This window comes from Leopardus geoffroyi, chromosome B3 (genome assembly GCF_018350155.1).
Source record: "Leopardus geoffroyi isolate Oge1 chromosome B3, O.geoffroyi_Oge1_pat1.0, whole genome shotgun sequence".
Classification (NCBI taxonomy): domain Eukaryota; kingdom Metazoa; phylum Chordata; class Mammalia; order Carnivora; family Felidae; genus Leopardus; species Leopardus geoffroyi.
The window spans coordinates 32,141,381-32,151,327 of record NC_059337.1 but is presented as its reverse complement, the minus strand read 5'-3'; the positions used below and the strand labels follow the sequence as shown (position 1 = coordinate 32,151,327).

Genomic DNA, 9,947 nt, shown 5'->3' with positions numbered 1-9,947 from the left:
TGTGCAGCAGGGGGCGCTCACGAACCAGGCCTGGGACAGAAACCAAGAGGGGACAGAGCCTGGAGAGCGACTGCGGGGATCCACTGGGTTTCAACCCACCCCACCCTCCGGACCGTCCGGGTCCGCAAAGTCAAAGTTAGAAGTCGGTTCGCAAAAATTTGCCCGGAGCCACAGTTCTTGGCCCCTGCGTCTGTCTAGGGTCTGGACCCCAACCTGGTCAAAAACCTTGAGCCTGGATTCTACAGATTCCGATTCTGGGCCCTCCCCTCTGGCGGCTTAGAACCTTAAAATCCCTCCTTCACCCACACCTACTTCCACGCACCTGATTAGGTGCCTGTTTCTTTAACGATCAAAGACGTGGGCGGCGGCGGCGGGGGTGGTGTGTTCGCTCCCGGTTCCCCAGCCCCTCAGTAACTGTACCATGATTAACAGTATAGACATCAGACCTGCTCCTGCGCGCCCGGGCGGCGCCGGGCGAAACGCGCTGTCCTCTCCTAGCTGAGCCCGGAGGCTGATCCTGGAGTCGTGGCTCCAACCCCAGGCCTCGGCGGACTTTGCCAGGGCAGGCCCTGGGCGCTCCGGGGTCGAAGGCGGGGGTAAGGGTTGTCTTTCCCCCCGGGTAGGCTCGGGGAACAAAAGCGCTTGCTGGAGAGTGGGCGGGAGTCGCAGGGGCCCGCGGGAGTCTGCGCCCTCGCCTGGGTGGCCACCACATCCTTAGGCGCCCTCCTGGCCCCTGGAGCCCTGTCTCTCTGCCAAATTCTCCGGGCTTCTGCATCCCTGGCAAGTGAGCCAAGGAAAAGGGGTCTTATTTGGCCCGTGGGCCCCGTAGGTTCCTGGGACGCTGGAGGGGCGGGTCCCTGCGGTCCTGGGAAGCTCTCCGCAGAGAATAAGCGAGCCCATTCTCCCTTCTACTCTCCAGTCTCTGTCTTCCAGTCCATCAGCGCTTCCAAATTGTCCCTTGCCCACCTGCCTACCTGTCCGCCTCCTCGACGAAGGCATAAAGAACCAGAAAAAGAGGTGAAAACTGGGTCGGGGGTCCACAAGCTGTGCGCCTCCGAGTCGCAGCCTCGGTCCCCTCCTCTAGGGCAGGCGCCCCTCCCCCCCCGCCCCCGCCCCCGCCCGAGGAAGTCTCCAGGACCCGCCATCCCGGGCCTGCCTCTCCCTCCTCGCTACTGGTCCCTCGCCTCCCAGACCCCTCTTCTAGGACCGAGGCTCCCAGAACCGCCCCCTCAGCGTTCCCAATCCGCCCCCCCACCCCTTGCTCTGCAGACAAAGAGGTTGTGCCTGGCCAGCCAGCCGCGCCACTCCCTGGCCCAACCGCAGGGACTCAGCCCCAGACTAGGGGGCCGTCGCAGTGTCCACCGCAGGGTCAAGGTGCCCTCACCCTCCCACCCTCCTTGAAGACACCTCCCCTCTCAGAGCTCTCCTGTGTCCTCCCCCTAGGTCGTCCGTGGGGACCACAGACCCAAGGAAGTGGAGTGAAGTTCTGGGTTCTAAATTCTGATCCGTACGAGCTGTCTGGTCCCAGCCGGCTACGCCGCCAGCAGCGGCCGCAAGAGTAAGAGAGGGGGAGGGATGCGGAGTAGGCGTGCGCCAGTCCGTTCATATTTAATTTACAAAGGATCCTCGGAACGCCCGGTCGGGTGGTCTCTTTAGCTGCAGCGCTCCTCGTGCGTCTCTCTTCCCCACTTCCCTAGCTCATTAAAATGCTCAACACTCAAATCAGGAGATTGATCTCCTCAGAGGCCCCAAACCCGCGCCATCGACCCACCGCCAGAGAACCCTACGGCCCGAGGTGCGGGCTTGGGGGCCGCGTGTGCCCTGAGAGCTCAATGTCTACAGAAAGGACCGGGGAAAGAGGCGGGGGGTGGGGAGGTGGGGGGCGTTTGCGTGTCTCCGGGAGCCTGTTTCCCTTCCCCTTTACTCGATTCTGGCCAGCAACTCTGTCTCCAGGGCTGCTATGGGCAGTGCGGGAGACACACATCGAGTTTCAGCCAAATGCCTCGACATTCCTGCGCCTCCGCCTCCTCGTCGCTAAAAGAAATGTCGGGGTTTCGCCAGAGACAGGGAGCGAGAGTCGGGAACAGCGAGTATTCGAATCTGCCGAGGCCGGCTGTTGTGTGAGGGTGTGAGACATGCTGGCGGTGGCGGGCCGCGGAGGCATCGGGGGATACTGTGTGGGGTTGACGGCGCGTTTGGTGGTGAGGCTGTGAAGATGTTGGCGAGGGAGGGACGGGGAGAGAGAGCCTCGGGCCTTAAGTACCCAGCCCACACTGCTCGGGAGGAGCGGACGTTTTGTAACCATCCCTTTCGGTGGTGCCTCGGTCTGCCGCAGCCCCGGTGCCCCATTCGCCTGTGGCTGGCAGGACCTGAGGGCGAGGCGCGTGGGTGCGCCCAGGCCAGCCTTCTGCGGAGGCAGAGGCTGATACCGCACACCCGCCGCACCCCGCGGGGCGCACAGGCAGGCGTGTGGGGCTGTGGGCTTCAAGCGCTGGTTTTGCTACAAAAGATGAGACTTAAAGAGTAGGGCTTAAGAGGCTGGGCAGGGTGGCGGTGGGCTGGGGAGGAGGCGTCGCTTCCCCGCGCGCCCCGCGGGGTCGTGCGTTCCAGTCTTCGGGTTGGACTGGTGGGGGGCGGGGGAGACCAGGGCTTGCATCCACCCAGATCCTGGCAAAAATAGCAGGGAGGGTGAGGCGCTCTGCTAACACTATCAATTATGCATCGTGTTGAACGTGGCTTCGGGGAGGAGGCTGCTAGTGGGGAGGGGAGTGCGGGAAGGAAGGGTCCGCGCGAGCCCGGCTGCGCGCAGCTCAGCGGGTCCCTACTCACTCCTGGTCTGTCTGTGCCACAGCCCGCATTTGCAAAAAGAGTTTAAAGGCAAAGACACGCCCCCCCCCCTCAGTCGTGCTTCTTGCCTTCCCCCAAATTCCTCAAAGATGGTTTGTCTCACGTGTTGCGGGGCGTAAAAGCGGCTCGCGTTCAATTAGCAGCGAAGCTCACCGGCCCTGGCGGGACCCGCGAGTGAGGGTGAGTGAACGTGAATGTGTGTGCGCGCGGGAGGGGGAGAGGGTGAGTGTCCCGCGTGAAGGCGTGCCTTTGAAAATGAGTGTGAACGCAAAGACGGCTCAACACATTGACTCGGTTATTATTACAGGATGAGGGACAATTCTAACATGTGAAGGTCGACTGGGCGGAGGGTGTGAAGGTCTGCGTGTGTCTGTACGAAATGTGTTTGAACCTGGGGGGGGGGGGCGGTGTGATTAGTCACAGGGACAATGCCTGCAAGATGTGTAAGTGCGGAGGGACGCGGGTTATGCGTGTGCGGTGAACTGGAAGAGCCCAGACGAGGGCGGTGGGTGTGGGGGCGCCCCTTGAGACCAACGCGTCTCAGCCTCTGGGAGAGCCTCTAAGGTTTTAACAAATGTGGGCGATGCGGGAGGCGGGAGAGGCTGTGCGCGTCCCCGCTGCGCCCGGGAGCGCGCGAGGACTCTGTTCAGTCTGCGGCCAGACAGACCTGGTGGGGGGTGGGGGGTGGGGGACAGACGCGAAAGGGAAACTGAAGCAGGACCTCAGGGCCCGGGCAGTCCCCACAATTACCTGTCCCTTTCTCTGCCCCTCCCCTGTCTTCCACAGCCAGCAACAGATGTGGAAAGCGCCCTTGGGCAATCGTCTGGGCGCGGAGACATCAGTCTGGAGAAGGGGTTGCAGCCCGAGGGCAGCGCGCAGAGAGTCAGCAGCGGGTAAGCCGCGGGGACCACCCCACAAGCTCGACCCCGGTGTGGGCAGATCCCGCCTAGGGTGCCATACCCCGCTGGCGCTGTCAGGGGGAGTCCACGGAGGGGTGGGGAGGGGCCCTCTCTCCGGACCAAAGGCGGCGTGGGGAACCTGGGTTCCTAAGGACGGGAGGGTGGGAGGGGCTCTGCCCAACCTGCCAGGAGCCCTAGAGGGGAGCTGGGGAGGGGGGGGGCGGCGGGGGGCGGGGTGGTCTGCGTTAAGTGGGTTTGTGTGGCTGGGGATAAGAAGGTTTTTGTTGGGCGGGGAGGGGTTGCTTAGGCATCGTGGAGCTGCAGAAAAGGGGCGGAATCCTACACCGACTCCTACTTCCTTAGCTAGTGGCAGCCCCCATGACCTGTCGGTTCGGGACCCCAATGCCCTCTGGGAGCCGCCTCGCCTGCGTTCTTCGGGGATGGGAAAGGGAATCTTTAGTGACATCCCTCTCCATGCTCAAGGTCCCTGCCTGGGGGAGGATCTCCTTCCTCAGTCGGAAGTTGACATAGCAACCTCGGCTGGCCCCTCCAGGGAGTTGCAGCCCAGGGCAGGCTGCTTTGGTGTCTGACGGAGGGGGGGCCTGTGAGTCTGCTGCCAGGGGTCCCATCTCCTGCCACCCACCGCAAGTTGTGGGCATTGCCCATCCTCTGGGATTTCAGTCTCAGTGGAGGGCTTTTGTGCGCAAGTGCACGCCTGTGTCCCTGAGTGTGGGTCAGTTCGTGTGAGGACATGTGTCCTTGTGTCTGTCAGCTCCCACAATGAACAGGAAAGCACGCAAGGGAAAACGCTGTCCTGATGTTAAAGTTCAGCTGAAAGAACAATGAGGTCTCCAGAGTATAGTGTGTCCATGTCTTTGTGTTTTTGTGCTAGGAAATGTGTTGTGAACCCTGTAAAAGTTTGCGGTTGGATGGCGGTGCCCCAGCGTGTGTTTGTATTGCTGTGTGCTGTCTGGGTGTGTGCGCGAGAGTGCTGTGCGTGGGACAAAGAGTTGGAGGAAGGACGACAGGTCATGGACAAAAATACCTTCTCTGTGTATCCTCCTCACGGGGTTAAACGAAGGCTCAGAAACACACGGGGCCAGGGTAGAGCCCAGAGCAGACAGACAGGTGAGCTGCAGAGCCTCTGGAAGGACCACTGCTAGACTGAACGAGCAAGTAGGGGGGTGGAAAGCAAGGCATAAATCCGCTGGAAACGGAAATCAGGGCCCTGAGAGAGCATGCATTGAATCCTGAGATTTCCATTGAGCCCCATTCGTGTGGGAGAGAGACTCTTGAGCACAGAGGAGATTACCGGAACCCCAGGGCCTGCCCTAGATGGGTTTGCGGAGGCAGCGCTTAAAAGGGAAGGAAAGCTGGGGCTCATAAGTCACCTTCTCCCCTCTTCCCCCCGGCTTCCATCTGCAGGATCCGCGATGGTGCGCCTGCGGGCTCTGTGGCTGGCCTGGGCTCTGCTAGGAGGGGCCGCAGCTTGCCCAGAGCCGTGCGCCTGCGTGGACAAGTATGCACACCAGTTCGCCGACTGCGCCTACAAGGAGCTGCGCGAGGTGCCAGAAGGACTGCCGGCCAACGTGACCACGCTTAGTCTGTCGGCCAACAAGATCACCGTGCTGCGACGTGGGGCCTTCGCCGACGTCACGCAGGTCACGTCGCTGTGGCTGGCGCACAATGAGGTGCGCACGGTGGAGCCGGGCGCGCTGGCGGTGCTGAGCCAGCTCAAGAACCTCGACCTAAGCCACAACCTCATATCCAGCTTCCCGTGGAGCGACCTCCGTAACCTGAGCGCGCTGCAGCTGCTCAAAATGAACCACAACCGCTTGGGCTCGCTGCCCCGGGACGCACTGGGTGCGCTGCCCGACCTGCGCTCCCTGCGCATCAACAACAACCGCCTCCGTACACTGGCCCCTGGCACCTTCGACGCGCTAAGCGCGCTGTCACATCTGCAACTCTATCACAACCCCTTCCACTGCGGTTGCAGCCTTGTGTGGCTGCAGGCCTGGGCCGCAAGCACCAGGGTTTCGTTACCCGAGCCCGACTCCATCGCGTGCGCCTCGCCTCCCGCGCTGCAGGGGGTGCCGGTGCACCGCCTGCCCGCCCTGTCCTGTGCACCACCCAGCGTGCGTCTAAGTGCTGAACCACCGCCTGAAGCACCGGACAGCCCCTGGCCCGCGGGCCTAGCGCTCCTCCTACACTGCTTCGCGGAAGGACATCCCACGCCCCGCCTGCAATGGCAACTTCAGATCCCGGGTGGCACCGTGGTTTTAGAGCCTCCGGTCCAGAGCGGGGAGGACTATGCCGATGGGGCGGAAGACGGGGAGGAGGAAGGAGATGGGGACGGGCCAACGCAGACGGAGGCCCCAATCCCGACTCCAGCACCCGCTTGGCCTGCACCCCCAGCCAACCCACGCTTCCTGGCCCTCACAAACGGTTCCCTATTGGTTCCGCTCCTGAGTGCCAAGGAAGCAGGTGTCTACACCTGCCGTGCCTACAACGAGCTGGGTGCCAACTCCACGTCACTACGCGTGGCAGTGGCGGCTTCTGGGCCCCCAAAACACGCTCCTGGCTCTGGGGGAGACTCTGATGGGCAGGCCCCTACTTCTGAGCGCAAGTCCACAGCCAAAGGCCGGGGCAACAGCGTCCTACCCTCCAAACCCGAGGGCAAAATCAAAGGCCCAGGCCTGGTCCGGGTTAGCATCCTGGGCGAGACGGAGGCGGGGCCGGAGGAGGAGGAGGCAGGTGAGGGAGAGGAGGCAGAAGACCAGGTCTCTGCAGATCCGGTGGAGGAGCAACGCTGTGGCCACGGGGACCCCTCGCGGTACGTGTCCAACCACGCATTCAATCAGAGCGCAGAGCTCAAGCAGCACGTCTTTGAGCTGGGTGTCATCGCGCTGGACGTGGCGGAGCGTGAGGCTCGGGTGCAGCTGACGCCGCTGGCGGCGCGCTGGGGGTCTGGGCCCAGCGGGGCTGGGGGAGCCGGGCGGCCGGGGCGGCGGCCGCTGCGCCTGCTCTACTTGTGCCCAGCGGGGGGCGGCGCAGCTGTACAGTGGTCGCGAGTGGAGGAGGGCGTCAACGCCTATTGGTTCCGCGGCCTGCGGCCTGGCACCAACTACTCAGTGTGCCTGGCGCTGGCAGGCGAGGCCTGCCACGTGCAAGTGGTGTTTGCCACCAAGAAGGAGTTGCCCTCGCTGCTGGTTATCGTGGCAGTGAGCGTGTTCCTCCTGGTGCTGGCCACCGTGCCCCTGCTGGGTGCCGCCTGCTGCCATCTGCTGGCCAAACACCCGGGTAAGCCCTATCGTCTTATACTGCGGCCCCAGGCCCCTGACCCCATGGAGAAACGCATTGCCGCAGACTTTGACCCCCGTGCGTCCTACCTCGAGTCCGAGAAAAGCTACCAGGCAGGCGGTGAGGCAGACGTCGTGGAGCCCGAGGAGGCTCCCGGGGAGGGCCTTGATGAAGACGCGGAGCAGGGGGACCCAGGTGGGGACCTGCAGAGGGAGGAGAGCCTGGCGGCCTGCTCGCTGGTGGAGTCCCAGTCCAAGGCCAACCAAGAGGAGTTCGAGGCGGGCTCTGAATACAGTGATCGGCTGCCCCTGGGCGCCGAGGCGGTCAACATCGCCCAGGAGATTAATGGCAACTACAGGCAGACGGCAGGCTGAACCCCCAGCCTGAATGGCCCGCCCATTCCCATCCCCCACCTTGGGTACCTGGGAGCTGAAGCCTAGGGCTGGCAGGACGTAAGCCTCCCCACCCCCCACCCGAAACCTTCACTTACTCCGCCCCTTTACCAGACCCGATCTTCACTACTGGGGACTTCTAGTGGGGAGTGGGGTGACTTCAGCAGTCCCAGGCCACCCACTACTGTCATTGTCCTTGTGGGTTCAGTTCCATTACCACCGCAAGCACGGTTACTAGCTCTACCCACGGACTGCGAAGCGAAATCCACACCTCTCCATTCCCACCGCAATTGTTATCTGCGAAATCTGCTCTGCAGCCTGCCCCACCGTGGGCTCTGGAACCAGAGGAAACGGGAGAAGTCGTTGGAAACATCCGGTGGTAACGCTGTGGCAGGGAGTCATTCTGGGACCCTCAGCAGATGTCCCTTGCGTGGACCGCTGTAGGGTCCTGCCTGGACCCCTACTCCGCCCTTTCCGGGGTGCACGTCCCAGAAGTCAGGACTCCGTAGCAACTCCCTAGTTTTAGTTTCAAAGCCCCCTTCCGACTCGGAAACAAACCCGTCTGTTCCTCCCCCCCCCCCCCCCCCAATCCGCTTCTGATCAGCTGGAGCCAAGCCCGGTGCCTGGGGCGCCTTTCAGCTGCGCACTCTGATTTTCATATTTTCGTTTTTTGTTTTTTTCCAAAGGACAACGACACTCCGGGTCTGGTGCTAACACTCCCTTCCCAGCCTCTGGGAAAATTGGGTGTGTGTGAGAGGAGGGGGGGCGGGAAATCCGTTTTCTCTCTCCCTCTCTGCTAACCTAAGCGCCGCGGAACCGCCCTCCCTTTTAATGAGGAGAGTGTGGGCTTGGTCCCGGGTGAATTTCGTTGTGGGTGAGTTGGGGGTGTCGGAGATCCAAGCACTCGACAGCTCCGCTTCCGCTGCTGCACGTGGCCCAGACCTCGGTTCGAGGAGGCGGGGGCGGGGGGTGGGGGAGTGTGACAAAGGAAGCCCACTGCGGCCTCCTGGACGCGGTCTGTCTTAAGCGCTTGCAACCTGTTTGGCACAAAGCTGGCGTGTGACAGCGCAGCGGGATCCGGATGGAGAAAAGCCCGTAGGTCCTCCCGTCTCCCTGCCCCGCCCCTCCTTCCACAGGAACAGTTCTTGCCTGGCGTATAGTCCTAGACGAGCGTGCTCTGTAGGAGAAGTCTGTGTTCTGTAAAGTGTGACCGTGTAGTGTAGGGGGGCGGGCGGGCAGGCAGGTGGGCGGAGAGGGAGGGGATGGGAGGGTGGACGCGGCGTGGCGACTGGGGCTGGGGGGGGGTACTTTTTTCGTTCTTGAAGGAACACGTCGGGATTGGGTTTGGGGGGTTCGGGCGTCGGGACCGCCCCTGTCCACGAAGCGCAGCACAAGTGCGGCCCGGGGCGGAGTAGCCCCCCTGGAGCCCGCGCCCTTTTCTAAAGGCGTCTGTATGTAAACAGTCAATAAAACAATCGATTTGAACTGGGCTCATTGACTCTTTGTCGCGGGACAGTGGAAGGAAGCCTGGGGCGGGGTTGCTGGAGGAAACCGCAGAAGGAAGGAGCCCCTGGATCCTCTCACTGGGATCCTTTGTGTGATTGCCTGTCGGTTTGACTGTCCTGTGATTTTGCCAGGTTCTACACCCGGCGCCTGCTCTTTCTTGGTGCCTCCAACTCTGGGATGGAGGGGGAGAAACCACGTGGGATGGGGGAGGCTGGAAATGAGTGGAGAGGGCTTGTGGGGAGGGTGGGGTGGGTCTCTGCAGACTGAACAGGAGGGAGCCCCCGGGTGCGTACATGAGGGTGTTGTGCAGGTGCAAAATCCTCCATGGGTTGACACTTTTACTAGGATGGGGTGTGGTTGTGCATGTGTGAGAGAGAGAGATTGAGAGAGAGAGAGGACTGTCTCATTTCTGTCTCAACTCCAGTCCCTCAGTTCTCTGAGAAGCCAGTGGGGGCATTCCTAGGGGCCAGACTGCTGTGGCTGGCACAAAAGAAGTCACAAATAACGTAAACTACAGAGCAGGCAGACGGTGGAGAGCAGAAAAGGGGAAACCAGGCAGGATTGGTTGCACAGGACAAGTTGGCACCTTTAGTGGAGGAGCCGTGTGTGCATTGCCAAGTGCATGCCGTGGGTGTGCATGCGTTTGGGGAGGGGGTACTCAGTGAACGATGGACAACTGACAAGGTCCGTGAGTCTCTCGGGGTGGGTTGAAGTGGGTGCACATGTAGAATCAGGGTTGAAACCACACTGATTATATAGTGCTAGAAATGAGGCTTCTTGTGTGGAGAACAGGGGAAGAAACAGAGGGATCAAGAGTGTTATGCTCCTGACCAGCCTACAGTCCTGGGGTTGGGCTGACTGTGTTTCAGCTGAATCTCAACCCCCGACACCCACCCCCCCACCCCGCCCACCCCAAACAGGGAGTGGCCAGGAAGGGAGGTATAAGAGGAAAGGAAGAGTTCTTTCAGCTTCTCTGTTCTTTCAGCTTCCGATCTCTTTTCCT

At 61.9% G+C, this 9,947-nt stretch overlaps 1 protein-coding gene across 5 annotated transcripts; it reads left to right on the top strand.

The window, feature by feature from the left end:
* The first annotated feature begins 418 nt into the window (after positions 1-418).
* On the top strand, positions 419-8,923 carry ISLR2 (immunoglobulin superfamily containing leucine rich repeat 2). Of its 5 annotated transcripts, XM_045449111.1 has the most exons (5): positions 419-596; positions 920-1,017; positions 1,444-1,558; positions 3,634-3,740; positions 5,172-8,923. In XM_045449111.1, exons 4-5 carry the CDS (start codon positions 3,644-3,646, stop codon positions 7,418-7,420), a joined length of 2,346 nt encoding a protein of 781 aa, XP_045305067.1. In that variant the 5' UTR covers positions 419-596; positions 920-1,017; positions 1,444-1,558; positions 3,634-3,643; the 3' UTR covers positions 7,421-8,923. The 5 variants fall into 5 exon arrangements, with proteins under 5 accessions (XP_045305067.1, XP_045305069.1, XP_045305066.1 ...); XM_045449110.1 differs by lacking the exons at positions 419-596; positions 920-1,017; positions 1,444-1,558 and adding exons at positions 1,927-2,201; positions 2,852-3,027; XM_045449113.1 differs by lacking the exons at positions 920-1,017; positions 1,444-1,558.
* The last annotated feature ends 1,024 nt before the right edge of the window (positions 8,924-9,947 follow it).